The sequence below is a fragment of the Lagenorhynchus albirostris genome, chromosome 10 (assembly GCF_949774975.1).
Source record: "Lagenorhynchus albirostris chromosome 10, mLagAlb1.1, whole genome shotgun sequence".
Lineage (NCBI taxonomy): Eukaryota > Metazoa > Chordata > Mammalia > Artiodactyla > Delphinidae > Lagenorhynchus > Lagenorhynchus albirostris.
The window spans coordinates 52,093,965-52,110,470 of NC_083104.1; the positions used below are offsets into that span (position 1 = coordinate 52,093,965).

A 16,506-nucleotide genomic window follows, 5' to 3' on the forward strand; every position below is an offset into this window, starting at 1 on the left:
CGGACTGTTAACCACTGCACCACCAGGGAAGCCCAACCATGCTGTTTTGATTATTGTAGCTTTGTAGTATTGTCTGACGTCTAGGGGGATTATACCTCCTGCTTTGTTCTTTTTCCTAAGGATTGCTTTGGCAATTCTGGGTCTTTTATGGTTCCATATAAATTTTAGGATTATTTTTCCTAGTTCTGTGAAAAATGTCATGGATAATTTTATAGCGATTGCATTAAATCTGTAGATTGCTTTGGGTAGCATGGCCATTTTAACAGTATTCTCCCAATCCAAGAGCATGGGATATCTTTCCATTTCCTTGAATCCTCTTTAATTTCCTTTATTAATGTTTTATAGTTCTCAGCATGTAAGTGTGTCACTTCCTTAGTCAGGTTTATTCCTAGGGGTTTTTTGTTGTTGTTGTTGGTAGTGGTGCTATTTTAAAAGGTATTGTTTTTTTACATTCCCTGTCTGATATTTCATTGTTAGTGTAAAGAAACGCAACTGTTTTCTAAATACTAATCTTGTATCCTGCCTACTTTGCTGAATTCATGTATTAGATCTAGTAGTTTTTGTGTGGAGTCCTTAGGGTTTTCTATGTTTAGTATCATGTCATCTACATATAGTGAAAATTTTACCTCTTTCCTTCCAATTTGGATACCTTTTATTTATTTTTCTTGTCTGATTGCTGTGGCTAGGACTTCCCAATACCGTGTTGAATAGAAGTGGTGAGAATGGGCATCCTTATTCCAGATGTTAGCAGGAAGACTTTCAGCTTTTCACTGTTGGGTATTATATTGGCTGTGGGTTTGTCATAAACAGCTTTCATTATGATGAGATATGTTCCTGTATATGCACTTTGGTAAGAGTTTTTATCATGAATGGATGTTGAATTTTGTCAAATGCTTTTTCTCATCTATTGAGATGATCATGTTATTTTTTCTCTTTTTTTAATTGATTTATTTTATTTATCTTTGGCTATATTATAAAGCCTGCTGCACGCGGGCTTTCTCTATTTGCAGTGAGTGGAGGCTACTCTTAGTTGTGGTGCACGGGCTTCTCATTGTGGTGGCTTCTCTTGTTGTGGAGCACAGGCTCTAGGAGCATGGGCTTCAGTAGTTGTAGCATGAGGGCTCAGTAGTTGTGGCTCTTGGGCTCTAGAGCACAGGCCCAGTAGTTGTGTCACATGGGCTTAGTTGCCCTGTGGCATGTGGGATCTTCCCGGACCAGGGCTTGAACCCGTGTCCCCTGCGTTGGCAGGTGGATTCTTAACCACTGTGCCTCCAGGGAAGCCCGACCATGTGGTTTTTGACTTTTGTTAATGTGTATTACATTGATATGCATATGTTGAACCATCCTTGTGAACTTGGGATGAATCCCACTTGGTCATGGTGTATGATCTTTTTTATGTGTTGTTGGATTCAGTTTGCTAATATTTTGTTGATAATTTTTGCCTCTATATTTATCAAAGATATTGGCCTGTAATTTTCTTTCTTGGTGGTATCTTTGTTTGATTTTGGTATCAGAGTGATGGTGTCTTCATAGAATGTCTTTGCGAGTGTTCCCTCGTCTTCAGTCTTTTGGAAGAGTTTGAGAAGAATTGGTAGAAGTTCTTCTTTGTATGTTTGGTAGAATTTGCCTGTGAAGTCATCTGGTCCTGGACTTCTGTTTGTAGGGAGTTTTGGTTTCTTTTTTTTGATCACACCATGCAGCATATGGGATCTTAGTTCCCTGACCAGGGATCAAGCTCTTGCCCCTTGCATTGGAAGCATGGAGTCTTAACCACTGGACAGCCAGGGAAGTCCCTGTAGGGAGTTTTTTTGGTTTTTTTTTTTTTTTTTTTTTTTTTTACTATAGATTCTGTTTCACTTCTGGTGATTGGTCTGTTCAAATTATTTCTTCTTGATTCAATTTTGGTGGGCTGTATGTTTCTAGAAAGTTGTCCATTTCTTCTAGATTGTCAAATATGTTGGCACATAATTGTTCATAGTATTCTCTTACGTTTTTTTTTGTATTTCTGCAGTATCAGTTGTGATTTTTCCCCTTTCATTTCTTATTTTGCTTATTTGGGTCTTGTCTCTTTTCTTCTTGGTGCACCTGGCCAGAGGCTTATCAATTCTGTTTACCCTTTTAAAGAACCAACTCTTGGTTTTATTGATTTTTTTTCCTATTTTTTTAATCTCTATTTTATTTATTTCCTCTCTGATCATTATTATCTCCTTTCTTCTGCTGACTTTAGGTTTTGTTTGTTCTTCTTTTTCTGATTATTTTAGGTGGTGGGTTAAGTTACTTGAGATTTTTCTTGTTTCCTAAAGAAGGCCTGTGTCACTATGAACTTCCTTCTAAGAACTGCTTTTGTTGCATCCCATAGATTTTGTTTATCTTTTTTGGCTGCGCTACATGACTTGTGGGATCTTACTTCCCTGATCAGGGATTGAACCCGGACCCTCAGCAGTGAGAGCATGGAGTCCTAATGACTGGACCACCAGGGAATTTCCCCATAGATTTTGTATGGTTGTGTTTTCATTGTCATTTGCCTTGAGGTATTTTTTAATTTCTTCTTTGATTTCACCATTGACCCATTGGTTATTTTAAGAGCACGTTGTTTAGTCTCCATGTAATTGGTTTTTTTCTTGTTTCTTTTTCTGTTGTTGATTTCTGGTTTCATGCTGTTGTGGTCAGAAATGATGCTTGAAATAATTCCTATACCCTTAAATTTGTTGAGGCTTGTTTTGTGCCCTAGTATGTGGTCAATCCTAGAGAACGTTCCATGTGCGCTTGAAAAGAATATGTATTCTGCTTTTTGGGGGTGTAATGTCCTGAAAATATCAACTAAGTCTGTTCTGTTGTATCACTTAGGATCTCTGTTGCCTTATTGATTTTCTGTGTAGAAGATCTGTCCATTGATGTGAGTGGGGTGTTAAAATCTACTATTACTGTACTCCTGTCAGTTTCTCCCTTTATGTGTGTGTTTGTTTTATGTATTTGGGTGCTCCTATATTGGGTACATACATGTTGACAAGTGTAATATCCTCTCCTTGTGTTGATCCTGTTATTATATAGTGTTCTTTATCTTTCTTTATAGCCTTTGTTTTAAAGTCTATTTTGTCTGATAGGAGTATTGCGACCCCCACTTGTCGTTTTTGTTTGCATGAAACATCTTTTTCCAACTCCTCACTCTAAATCTATATGTGGCCTTTGTCCTAAAGTGGGTCTTTTTTGTTTTTTTAATTATTTATTTATTTTTGGGGGCTGTGTTAGGTCTTTGTTGCTGTGCATGGGCTTTCTCTAGTTGCGGCAAGCGGGGGCTACTCTTTGTTGCGGTGCGTGGGCTTCTCATTGCAGTGGCTTCTTTGGTTGCGGAGCACAGGCTCTAGGTACGTGGGCTTCAGTTGTTGTAGCACACAGGCTCAGTAGTTGTGGCTTGCAGGCTCTAGAGTGTAGGCTCAGTAGTTGTGGCACACAGGCTTAGTTGCTTCGCAGCATCTGGGATCTTCCTGGACCAGGGCTCGAACCCGGGTCCCCTGCATTGGCAGGCGGATTCTTAACCACTGCACCACCAGGGAAGTCCCTAAAGTTGGTCTCTTGTAGGTAGCATAGTGTATGTAGGCTCGTTTCATCCAGTCTGCCACTCTGTGTCTTTTGATTGGAGCATTTAGTCCATTGACATTTAAAGTAATTATTGATAGATATGTATTTATTGCCATTTTAAACCTTGTTTTCCCGTTGATTTTATATATCTTCTTTGTCCCTTTTTGTTTTTCCTTTTGTGGTTTGAAGACTTTCTTTGGTATTATGCTTATGTTCTCTTCTTTTTGGTGTTTGTGAACCTATTGTGTGTTTTTGATTTGTGGTTGCCCTGTTTTTCAAGTATATTAACCCTTCCCACTTGCTTTAGACTGATAATCATATGGGTTCGAACACATTCTAGGAAATTACATTTTCTTACTCTCCTCCCCCACATTTGATGATTTTGATGTCTTCTTTTACATCTTCATGTTCTTCCTTTTGCTGTTCATTGTGGTTATCATCACTTCCACAGAAATTTTTGATTGTCTTTTTTTAAATCTGTATATGAGCTTACTTAAGTGATTTACTTTCTGATTAGGATTTTCTCTTTTCTATAGATTTTTCTTTTCTATTTAGAGAAGACCTTTCAATATTTCCCTTAGGATGGGTTTGGTATTGCTGTATTCTTTTAGTTTTTGCTTGTCTGAGAAATTCTTTCTCTCTCCTTCTATTCTAAATGATAATCTTGCTGGGTAGAGTATCCTAGGTTGCAGATTTTTCCCTCTCAGGACTTTGAATGTATCTTGCCACTTCCTTCTGGCCTGCAACATTTCTTTGTTTTTTTTCCATAGGCACCTTTTTTTGGGGGGGCGGGGGAGGCTACATTGGGTCTTCGTTGTGGCGTGTGGGATCTTCATTGCGGCATGCAGGATCTTTTGTTGTAGCGTGTGGGCTCTTCGTTGCAGTGCATGGGCTTCTCTCTAGTTGTGGTGTGCGAGTTTTCTCTCTCTAGTTGAGGTGCATGGGCTCAGTAGTTGTGGTGCATAGGCTTAGTTGCCCCACAGCATGTGGGATCTTAGTTCCCCGACCAGGGATCGAACCTGTGTCTCCTGCATTGGAAGGCAGATTCTTTACCATTGGACCACCAGGGAAGTCCCTGGCCTGCAACATTTCTGTAGAGATATATGTCTTGGTGTAGGTCTGTTTGGGTTTATCTTGTTCTGGACTCTCTGTGCTTCCTGTACCGGGATATCTGCTATCTTCTTTAGGTTTGGGAAGTTTTCAGCCATCACATCTTCAATTCCCTTTTCTCTTTCTTCTCCTTCTAGGATCCCAGTTATGCATAGATTGGCATGCTTTGTATTATCCCACAGGTCTCTTACGTTGCTTTCATTTTGTTTTTTCATTTGCCTTTCTGTCTGCTGTTCTGATTGGGTGATTTCCATTATTCTATCTTCCAGGTCACTTGTTCTTCTGCATTATTCGTTCTACTATTCATTGCCTTTAGCTCAACTTTCAGTGAATGAGTTCTCTAATTTTTCTTGGTTCCTTTTTATAGTAATCTGCATTTCTATCAATACTCCTTAACTTCTTCAGTGTTTTCATTATCTCCTTTTTGAACTTGATGTCTATTAGACTGAAGAGGTCTGATTTGTTGTTTGTTCTTTCAGGGGAATTCTCTTGATCTTTTAATTGGGAATGGTTCCTCTGCTTTTTCATTTTACTTATATTTCTCTTTATGAGTTGAGGACAAACAATTATCTACTGTGGTTTGGAGGGCTGTTTTTATGTGGGGGTGTTCCTGTGTAGCCTTTGTGGGTTTGATATTCTTTGGTGTGAGGGCTGTTTTTAGCTTGGATGCCTGCCACCTCTTTCCTCGGTGTATGCTAGCTGTTATTATCCCCTTGCTAGGAGGTGTGACTGGTGTTGTGGTGACCAGAACCTGCACTGGATATTGAGTGGGGCCTCCTCCTTGCTCTGTGGTTTTCACTGCTCTATCAGAGGCTGGGTTTGTTCCCTAGCTGTTGGAGTAGAAGCCCCCAGATGCATTTCTGAGTGATGGTGCAAGGTAGGTGGGATTGGCGTGCTCCCATTGGGAGAGGAGCCACTGACTATTTCTCTGCTAGATCTGTTCACATGTGAGTGTGCTCACCTGTCACCCGTTGTGCAGGCTCACAAAGTACACTGCTGCTGGCACTGCCCTTGCCCCTGTCTCAACCTTGGGAATGCCATCAGTCAGCCCTGGTGTCCCCCTGGCCTTGTTTTCACAAGGCCACCAACGCAGATCCACTGAAGTCAGGTTCCAGGACTATAGTAGTTGTGCACCTGGACCCGCTATGGGGGCTATAGAGGCAGCTCAGACCCTGGCCCAGCCCAGTCCCCACATGCATGTGCCCACAAAGCCCACAGCTGCTAAGGCCAGGTCTGTCCAAGCCATGGGAGGACCCGTTGTCCCTCGGATGTCCTGCAGGTGCTGAACTTACACGGCTGGCAGTGGAGGTGTAAGTCTGAGGCTTGCACAGCTACAGGGAGAGATTTCAGCCCTACCTCCTAAGTCTCGTGGCCGCTGGGGTCCAGCTGTGGTTTCAGCTCTGCCTCTGTGTGTGGGCAACACACTGGCGTTTGCTCCCGGAGCCCGCCGAGGCAGCGGCTGGTTAGCCGGAGCCTGTCAAAGCAGGAGCCCCCACGGCGGTGGCTGGGGTGCGCTCGCCTGGAGCCTGCCAAGGTGGGGGCTGGCACGTGAGAAAGAGGCTGCTATGGCGGCCTCCATTGCCTCCTCATACGCCACTTAACGATGGCGCTTCACTTCTGTGACGGGCCTGGGCTTCTTCCGCAAACATCCCCAGTTGCGACCACACCACATTCCAGCCCCTTCAGGCTGTTTCCACACAGCCAACAGCAGCCCTCTCCCTGTTCTGTCCTCTAAACCCTGAGTTTCAGTACCCAGCCCCTTCCCCTACCAGCAGATGTGCATCTCAGGCTGGGATGCGCAGGGCGGTGGCACGGCTATCTGTGCAGGTCTCTGTTTGTTCTGCCTGCCACAGACCGGTTGTTGCACTTTCCTCTGTGCCTCTGAAGCTCCCTTTCTGTCCTGGTTGATCTCCCTGCCAGTGAGGGGGTATCCCACGGTGTGGGAACCTTTCCTTTTTCCAGCTTCCTCCCATGGCCGCAGATCCCATCCTGCTTTCCCTTTTTTTTTTTCCCTTTCGTCCTACCTGGTCACATGGAGATTTTTCCTGTCCTTTCAGGTGTTTGAGGTCTTCTGCTGGTGTTCAGTAGGTGTTCTGTGGGAACTGTTCCATTTGTAGGGGTATTTTTGGTGTATTTGTGGGAGGATGTGAGTTCCACATCCTTCTACTCTGCTGTCTTGACTGGAGCTCCTATTCCCTTCTTTTAATTCTTTAAGCATGAAATATTGCCATTTGCAGTAATATGTTAGTTACTGGACCTAGAGAATATTAAACTTAGTGAACTAAGTCAGAGAAAGACAAATACTATATGATATCACTTATATGTGGAATCTTAAAAAAGAATCTGTATACAAAACAGAAACAGACTTAATAGACATAGAAAACAAACTTATGGTTACCAAAGTGGAAAGGGAAGGGAGGAGGGGACAAATTAGGGTTGTGGGATTAACAGATACAAACTACTATACATAAAATAGATAAGCAAAAAGGAATTACTGTGTAGCACAGGGAACAATATTCAATATCTTGTAATAACCTATAATGAATATAATCTGAAAAAATATAACAGAATCACTTTGCTGTACACCTGAAGCTAACACAATATTGTAAATCAACTGTACTTTAATAAAAAATACATATATATATAATGATTCTTTTAAGTTTGAAAAATTAAAAAACAAAAAGTTGATACCAAACAGCTAAAAAAATAACTTTGAAAAACAGGTAGAGTCTGAATCAAATCCATTAAGCCTTTGATGAACACATACGTGCAGTTCTTGGTATGGCCAATATATGACAGTTCCCGTTATCTTACCCGATAATAGCTGCTGTCAGTGTTTACTGTGTGCCAGGCACTTTATGTGCTGTGATTTAGAATCTTCACACCTCAGTGCTCCATTTTTGTGTTGAAGAAACTTAGGTTGAGAGTGGTTAAGTAACTTGTCCAAAGTTACACAGTGAGGGTGAAAATAAACAGATTTGAACCCAGGAAAGTTCTCACACTCTGCAGTCTATCATGTGGCCTAGGCAGAATGCTGCTAGAACCACTGCCCTAGTAACTTTAGATGCTATCGTGGCAAATATCGTCACCACAAGAGTCTTTGTATAGCAATGACAACAGAACCCATTTGTTTTATGAAATACGTATTAAGAAGAGGATGCAGAGAATATCTTAGAATTTTTGTTAATTATATTTTTAATCTTTGAAAAGTCCTTTTTACAGATTAGTATGTGATAAGATTTGAACAAGGGAAAAATTCACTAGCATCTGAGCTGGTTGATTTGTAGCTTGAATGTGTAAATTTATATTTTAAACATTAAAGATTGAAAATATTTTTTTCATTTCTTATCTCAACAGCAAATAGCACTACTGTCCATAAAAATATTTTTAGAAATGTTTATGGTTTTTTAGTGCTGCATCTGTAGTGTTTAAGAACATTGATCTTTTTGACAAGAAACAATACAATATTTTCCAGTTTAGTATAATGGTCAAACTAAGCAAAATGTAAAGCACTTATTACATCAAACTTGAGCATTTAAAAAGTTAGAGTAAATACTAATTTTAAAATACTGAGGAGGGCTTCCCTGGTGGCACAGTGGTTGAGAGTCCGCCTGCTGATGCAAGGGACACGGGTTCGTGCCCCAGTCTGGGAAGATCCCACATGCCACTGAGCGGCTTGGCCCGTGAGCCATGGCTGCTGAGCCTGCGCGTCCGGAGCCTGTGCTCCGCAACGCGAGAGGCCACAACAGTGAGAGGCCCGCATACCGCAAAAAAAACAAAAACAAAAAAATACTGGGGAAAAAAAGAAAAATTAGTCATTTCATCCTAAAATAGCTTTTGTAAATATTTTACTGTATGCCTTTTGGGTCTTATAGAAAGTTTTAAACATAGTTGTAATTGTAGAGTATGTATGTTCTACTTTTCACCTAACATCGTAAGGAAGTCATGTTTGTTTGAATGGTTTAAAAATTACTCTTACTGTCTGCTTATTAATATACTTAAATTAAAAAAATCTTTATGTAAGGAGTTTTCTGTTTTAGAGAAAATGTTTTGAGTGTGTGGTGGTGGTAGTGTCTAGGGAGGAACAGTAATCTTTTTGGAAAGAGAATCTTTTCTATCCCATGCTCTTGCGGGTCCCATTGTATCAAGAATAACAATAGCCAATGTTTATGGAACATTTATTGTGTTTCTGGCACTGATCTGAGCACTTTCCATGGATTAACTCTAATCTATAGAATCACCTATGAATACGATATTGTTACTACTCTCATTTTGCAGATGAAGAAACAAAGGCACACAGACATTAGGTAACTAATTCAATCATGTAGCTAAGAAGTAATATTACTGGAATGTGAACTCAGGTAGTCTCGCTCTAGAACCCATGTTTATTGAATACTACATTGTTCTGTCTCAAAATGATTGTCTTGTTTTAATACCTCCTTGAGTGTACTCCAAATATTAGTAAATAGAGTTTTATATTTGTATGTAAGAGATTTAAATAATATTCATTTCAAAGGAATAGAAAAAAAGAGAAAGTGCTGCAGAAAAACACCTCTTTTAGAAGCAAAGAGGAAATCTCTGAAATTTCTTATAAGTGTTAAGTGAACTAACAAAATAGTTAATTCTGTTTTGGGTAGTTTTACTGATAGTAGGTTTAGTGGAGATTGCATTTAAGAAAACTCAAAAAATATCAAACTTAAAACACTTTGGAGTGGCTATCATTTTTCCCGTTTCTCCTCTGAATCAAGTATGTATATGTCAAGCTCTGTTTTCACTTGGCATTTGAGAGCGAGCCTCATGAGTTGATGCCTGAGAGAACACTTGGAAACGATGAAGAATTCCATTGCTGTAAGCTGCACTATGATGAGATGTGGATGCTTTTATGTAGTAGATAATCTCATCATACAAGCTCATGTTTGATTACCCACTTGGCACAATTGAAAAACAACATGCTATTGCAAGAAAGTCTAAGTGTCTTTAGTTAATGATGGGTGATCCTTTTGAGTCTCTCTTTTCCAAAGTGCTTTAAAAGCACTGAAGTACTCTCAGAGAGGCCATCCTAGCATGGATTATGTTGAAAGGGAAGAAAAATGCTGTTCTTTGCTGGAAGTAATGTGGGATTTAATAAATCCTTTGGCTTTGATCTTAATATGTCCTAGAAAGGGGACTTCCCTGGTGGTCCAGTGGCTAAGACTCCGTGTTCCCAATGCAGGGGACCTGGGTTCGATCCCTGGTCAGAGAACTAGATCCCACATGCCGCAACTAAAGATCCTGCACGCAGCAACGAAGTCCCCACGTGCTGCAACTAAGACCCAGCGCAGCTAAATAAATAAATGAATATTTTTTAAAAATTAATACATCCTAGAGAAAAAGATAAGCACACACATGCATGACCTTTGGGGAACTGTTTTTATTTTATTTCATTTTTATTTATTTGTAATAGAATATAATTGATTTTACAATATTGTATTAGTTTCAGGTGAACAACGTAGCAATTCAATATTTTTATAGATTATACTCCATTTAAAGTTCATTAGCAAATAACGGCTAGATTTTCCTGTGCTGTACAATGTATCCTTGTTGCTTATTTATTTTATACATGATAGTTGGTACTTCTTAATCCCCTTCCCCTATCTTGCCCCTCCCCTTTCCCTTTCCCCACTGGTCACCACTAGTTTATTCTCTGTGTCTGTGGGTCTTTGTTACTCATTTGTTTACTTTTTAGATTCCACAAATAAGTAATAATGGAGAACTATTTTTATTAAAACATTATCTTGTGATGTACTCTCTGAATATGCCCTGTCCAGAGTGTGCATAGTGTTCCTTTACAGGGTATTTATCAAATACCAGGCTTATTGAAAAGTTAGAAGTTGAAGTATGTAAGTTTGAGTCAAGAAAAAAAGTCACTGAAGTTTTTTAAAAGTTAAAAATTAAAACATTTGTTCTCAGCCACCCTAACCATGCTGTATTCCTTATGTTTTATGTGTATGTATAGGATTTTTATATTACTGTGGGAACAGGATTGGTGTTTTTGGTGGCATCCATCTTATTCGCTTTGACACATGACAGTACCCCGGCTGAACTTGCTGCAATTGTAAGTACCTTTTATCTTCGCTTATTTTTATTTGCTTAGAAATATGGAATTTGGAAAGTACTTGACAGCTTATACAATAAGGGAGAGTGGTTTGTCTTTTAACTTATTTTTTAGTGTAATTTGATTAGAGGCCTAAAAGCAAATAAATATGATAGCCTTAAAAACCTAGAACCTGTCTTTAGAATTTGAGTTTTGTTAACAAAAATCCATTGAAGCCACATATGAACTTTATTGCTAATGGAAGTGGTAAAATTGACTTGATTATCTTATATTTCTCCCCTTTTTGGTTCAACAGAAACACACCTACATATCACATGCTGTTTTAGGTGTAGAGAATAGACAGGAGAAATGACCCCAAAGTTCAGCCTAGTATAAGAGATAGATAAGTAAATGTTTTTATCTGAAATCCTTGAGGGACCAAATGTTTTTTAGAATTCAGAATATTCTGCACTTTAGAAAGGTAATACTGTGCATATACTGTATTATACACCTTCAGAGGGCCTGGGCAGCACCTTGTAATCCAACATATTAATTTTTCTGAAGCATCTGAATATTCACAGTTAAAGAGATAGATAAAGACTGTAAAGAGTTTTACCTTGTGTCAATTTTCAGCCAAGTAAATCATGAAACTTCGAGTTTTTGTTGCTTTTTGGACTTCAGAATTGCAAATCAAGGATCATGGACTTAATTGGTGCCAGTGCTGTGAACATGAACAACTAACAACTGGTTAACAAGTCCTCTTACTAGTCAGCTGATTTCCAATTAATGCTTTGTTCATAAGAAAATTGAAGTTGTAATTAATTGAACTGTCGGCTAATAGATCATTAAAACTGCTTTTTATGATAGAACAACTCAAAAGGAGTTCAGAGAATTAGATGGCTATAACGTATCTACCTATTTATGTGAACACGGTTTCTTAGTACTTACATGTATAAAAACAAAACAATAAAATTAATGCTGAACCTTGATGCATTCTAGCAATAAGTAATATTTAGTCATGGATACATGAACCAGTTGAAGAGAAAAAAAGCCTTATGCTTAATTTGTTTGTAATCATATTTTTGTTGCAGAAGAGTATGATAGGGTGAATCAGTAAAATACTTTCTAGTATAAAAATGTATTGCTGTAAAATCCTGTGGAGGAAGTAAAATAAAGTTGAGGAAATGTTGAGTTTGTGGGGGGAAAGAAAGCATGTCCTAAAATTACCAGCTATTTAAAAAAAGCTTATTTATGTGTTTTAATTAGGTGGTATGTCAGAATGTTACAGTATTCAGATTTCATTAGATATATTTAAGAGTGACTGGTGGTTTAAAAGCCCAGTATTTATAATCTGCTGGAAATTAACCTTTTGCAACTATTTAAATTATGAAAGTTATACAGACTGAAATGGGTGAGGGAGTCCATTTTTTAAAAAATTGTGATGTGAGCAGAAGAGCTAGAAGATCATTTGGGTTATATGCATAGAGGGTCCTGTACGGACCAGAGCTTTCTAAGGTGGTCAGCGATGTCTTCGTAGACAAGATGACATCTGATCTGCCTTTAAAGTGTCAAATAAATTTGCCAGTCAAATAAGGGGACAGATGCCATCAAGCCAAAATACAGACTCCAGAGTGGAGAAGGGACTTGGGTTTCGAGGGGTGGAATTGATAATTACATTTTGGTTGGATGTGTTGGGGACATCCAGGTGAATTAATGAATAGGGAGCTCCGTTTGCTTTACAGTGAAATGAGGCAGAATGGAGGGATGGGGTGTGAAGGGCAAGAGACTGCAGCAAATGACAACAAAATGTTAAACTTCATGGAGCTGGAGCCTTAGAATTGGGACTTTAGCCATAACCTACATCGATTTTCTCTTTTTACAGAGCACTTCTTTGGCCCCCTTCCTTAAGGGTTTTTCTAGTGAAGAAGCTAAATTTGCACCATGGGCTTCTGTCTCTTGACAGAATTCTCAGAATGTTTGATTAGATGTTAGAAGAGTATAATGAGGAAGTGATTTAAGGAAGAGGTAGTAGGTAGTGGCGTCATGTTGCTGTGTCATTACAGTGTGACAGTGAGCTGGAAAATATTTTTTAGGTAATTGAACCATTTAACCTAAAAGTATCTTCAAAATAGAATTTCTGTTTTGATACAAATAACCTTTTCCATTTTTACCTAGGCGTGGCTGCCTGCTCTTCTCATCTGTCAGTCTAAACCATTGCTAACAATCCAGTGTTTTGTATCATGTTATGGGATTTTGTTTTTCATCTATTAACCTTAGCTTCATAGATTGGCACCTCACACATACACACACACACACACAAGACAGGACATTAATATATTGTGACCTTGACTAATGGCCATTATTCTGGAATTCTTTTTTTGTAACTTCTTTCCATTTTTTGATCTTAAAAGATTTTTAACCACTGATGTTAAGAATGATGTGTATAAGATAAATTGATGAATTGTCTTGCTTGTATAAAACACGATCAGAGCCAAGTAGGAAATGTGAGAGTATATTGCAGCATTCCTCATATAATCTTTGCCCCTTTTCCCTCCTCAGGTGTTTGGATTTCTAGCAAGTTTTGTGTTCCTGTCTGACTTTTTCCTTATGGTCTATGAAAAACGTAAGGAGCCCCAGCCAAGAAAACCTGAGGCTACTGTTAATGAACCACTTAATGCTCAGGGACTCTAGGGAACAGGTGTTACGTCGCCACTGCGTGGTGCCTGAGCCCTGGCAGAAGCTCTTGTAGAGTCTGTCATCATTAAACCACTTCTTTTGGAGCGCAAGGCAGAAAGGCAGTTTGATCAGTATTGATTGGACTGTGTGTCAGTCACCACAAATTGGGCCAGAGGGCTTTTTGTTTTAAAAAATATATGTATATTTTTTGGTAACAGTTGAAACTTCTGTCAGATGAAGTTTTGTTTTGTTTGGAGGTGAGGGCAATTGTTTGTTTAAATCACATAGCTCAACTGATGATAAATTATTCTGTCATTGTTACTAGGCTTAGCTTTCAAATTATGCTTTATAGCTGTATAAACAGCATGATTAAGTTTATCCATTTAGAAATGGTTTCATTTTTAAATTAACTTGCTTAACTATAACTTTGCTTTTTGATGACTTGATAAAATTTAATGTATATTTAAGAGATCAATATTTTAAATGTTGGTCTAGGTTTTTTTCCTTAAAATGTAAAACCCAGTCTTTACTGTATCTCACTCAGACTTAAAATTATACTGTAACATTTTAGGATAATAATAATTGACTCTTTCTGAGACCTTTTATAGCCTAATAGAAAATGTATGGGAGATGTTGATATTTTACATGTTACAAAAGCAATAGCATCAGTAACCCCATGTTCATACTGTACTTTGCTTGTCAATATCTTGTAAAAAAAGATCTTTATATAGAAAGATAGAAAAATGGAAGAAACTGCTATCATGACTAAGGACCAAAGAAAGATAAGATACACTTTTGCACAATGCAGTGAAAGTAGTTATAAAAGTAGGCCTCAACCACTTCCAGATGCCTGAAGAGATGAGTTCATACTAGAAGACAGAAAATGGTTTGCTCCCTTTTGCCATATGATTATTTCTACTGAAGTTAATACAGCTCTGCAGGTTCTGTTCAGTGTTTTCTTTGGAGCCAATCTTCTTTTAAAACCCCAATCTTTGATTTTTGATTTGAGAGCCTCCCTCTTCTGTCTCCTTATAAGAATGGTCCATGTACTACTTCATCAGGCATAGCTGGGCCTCTGGCTCTGGCTTCCTTGATGGCAGATTCTCCGGAATCTTGGGCCCTTTTAATTGCATAGAGTATAGAGCAGGATCTTTAGGGTTCTTGTTCCCACGTAGGCATTGCTCTGGTTTCTCTTCAAAGGAGACCTTCTTTTTCTTTTTTTTTTTTTTTGCGGTACGCGGGCCTCTCACTGTTGTGGCCTCTCCCGCTGCAGAGCACAGGCTCCGGACGCGCAGGCTCAGCAGCCATGGCTCACGGGTCCAGCCACTCCATGGCATGTGGGATCCTCCCAGACCAGGGCACGAACCCGTGTCCCCTGCACCGGCAGGCGGACTCTCAACCACTGTGCCACCAGGGAAGCCCAGGAGACCTTCTTAAGAAAGTGAATATCCAGAGATTCCTGCCCAGTTTAATACTGCTGATGGTGTAAGGGAGTAGTCAAACCATTCTCAGAAGACATTTCATATCCAGTTCTGATAATTTGGAAGAACTGTCTGTTACTGGCAGTCTGTCTTAGAGCCAGCCAGCCAGGGCACTTTGAGCAAGACCTTTCTTAAAGTGGGTCCTTTTTTTTTTTTTTTTTTTTAAACGGGACCTTTCTGACCAAGTGGTTCACAGACTAGACCTTTCTTGTCCTCCTGGTAGATTTTTTTGACTCAAGACTGTAGGGCTCAGGCAATGAGCCCATGCATCAGATCCTTCAGTACTTCGGTGAAAGTCTCCTGGGCTAGTCGGTTTTCTGTCTGAAAGAGTGGAATCATGTTTCCAGTGAGACAGTTTAATGACCTCATCCTTTTTAAATTTCTCATCTGCCAATTGTGTGTTGTAGATGGTTTTCAGACGCAGATGGCCGGACACAGCTTCTGCTCTTACTGACTTAGAACCTTATCCATTTGTATCAGAGCTTGGATGCTAGTGCTAGTGGTGATGTCACCACTACCTGCTTGGGAGATAATGAAACCAATCTTGGATGCTGTTTTTACTAGGTGTGCTGTTTGAGAGAGGAGAAATAGCCTGGGTCTTGGGTTCAAAGATAAGCAGCTTATGATAGGCAGGTTCTCAAATTTCACATCCAGCTATACCGTTGTCCTTTTAAGTATCATCTGCACCCAGCTGGGATTCAGAGCAGACCATCTGGGCTACCTCAGGGTCCCCAGTCATGCACTGGGCTCAGTTGAGTTTGATGGAATGTCCTCTGCTGGCCTCACATCCACAGCATGTTGGCGTGGAACTTAAGCTCTGCTTGTTCTGAGGTTTCACTTCCATTTGTTTCATTGGCGCAGAATGGACCTCTTAGCTGGCCACCAAAAGGTAATATCTTCACTGGTATTTTGGGTCACTCTAGAACCTTTCTTCACATTGTTTTTTACAGGACCCATGACTGATTAGCCTACGTCTTCTATTGTAGAAGGAGTTAGGAGTAAAAAGGTCTTTGTGGTAAATAAAAATTTCAAGGTGAACTTGAAACCAAAGATACTGTTACTTACAGAAAAGGGCACACTCAGTAAATTCAAATGTAAAATAATTTTTTATTAACATTTATGGTAAATTTATATTTACACAAATAGACTGTTTAGAAAGAATGGTTCTTAAAAATGATAAGGGAAATGCACATACAGTACAAAAATTTTATAATTGCTATACTTCTGTTTGGGGACTGGGAAATGTATTTTTTACACTGTTTATAGCCAATCATTTTTGTATTTAATAATTTTAAATCCTGAGTCTTTTATATCTCTCTGTGTCAAATTTTGTAGTCTTCTTTTTAAATAAACCCACTTTATTGTTCACACCTTTGCAGTTGTTTAATTATTATAAAAACATGGTGTTTAAATGAAAGCTTTCTCCAGAGTTCTAGGAGTTGGCTCTACAACCTTGGTAAGAATACTGGACTTTGGATCTGCTTGGGCGTGGGGCATGGGTAGAAAAGAAACACGTCCAACTCCTACCCATGGGCTGTCCCTCTTCTTGGAAAGTTGGAATACACATTGAAACAACGTTTTTAGGGA

General features: G+C 39.2%; 1 protein-coding gene across 2 annotated transcripts in view; it reads left to right on the forward strand.

The window, feature by feature from the left end:
- CMTM6 (CKLF like MARVEL transmembrane domain containing 6) overlaps positions 1-16,287 on the forward strand; it is a 52,147-nt gene extending 35,860 nt beyond the window's left edge. Inside the window, exons 3-4 of one of the 2 annotated variants that reach the window (XM_060162462.1) lie at positions 10,685-10,783; positions 13,322-16,287. In XM_060162462.1, the coding sequence (XP_060018445.1) occupies positions 10,685-10,783; positions 13,322-13,453 (231 nt within the window). In that variant the 3' untranslated portion in view covers positions 13,454-16,287. Of the gene's footprint in view, positions 1-10,684; positions 10,784-12,937; positions 13,126-13,321 lie in introns of those variants that run through there. The other variant, XM_060162464.1, reaches the window with a different exon arrangement.
- The last annotated feature ends 219 nt before the right edge of the window (positions 16,288-16,506 follow it).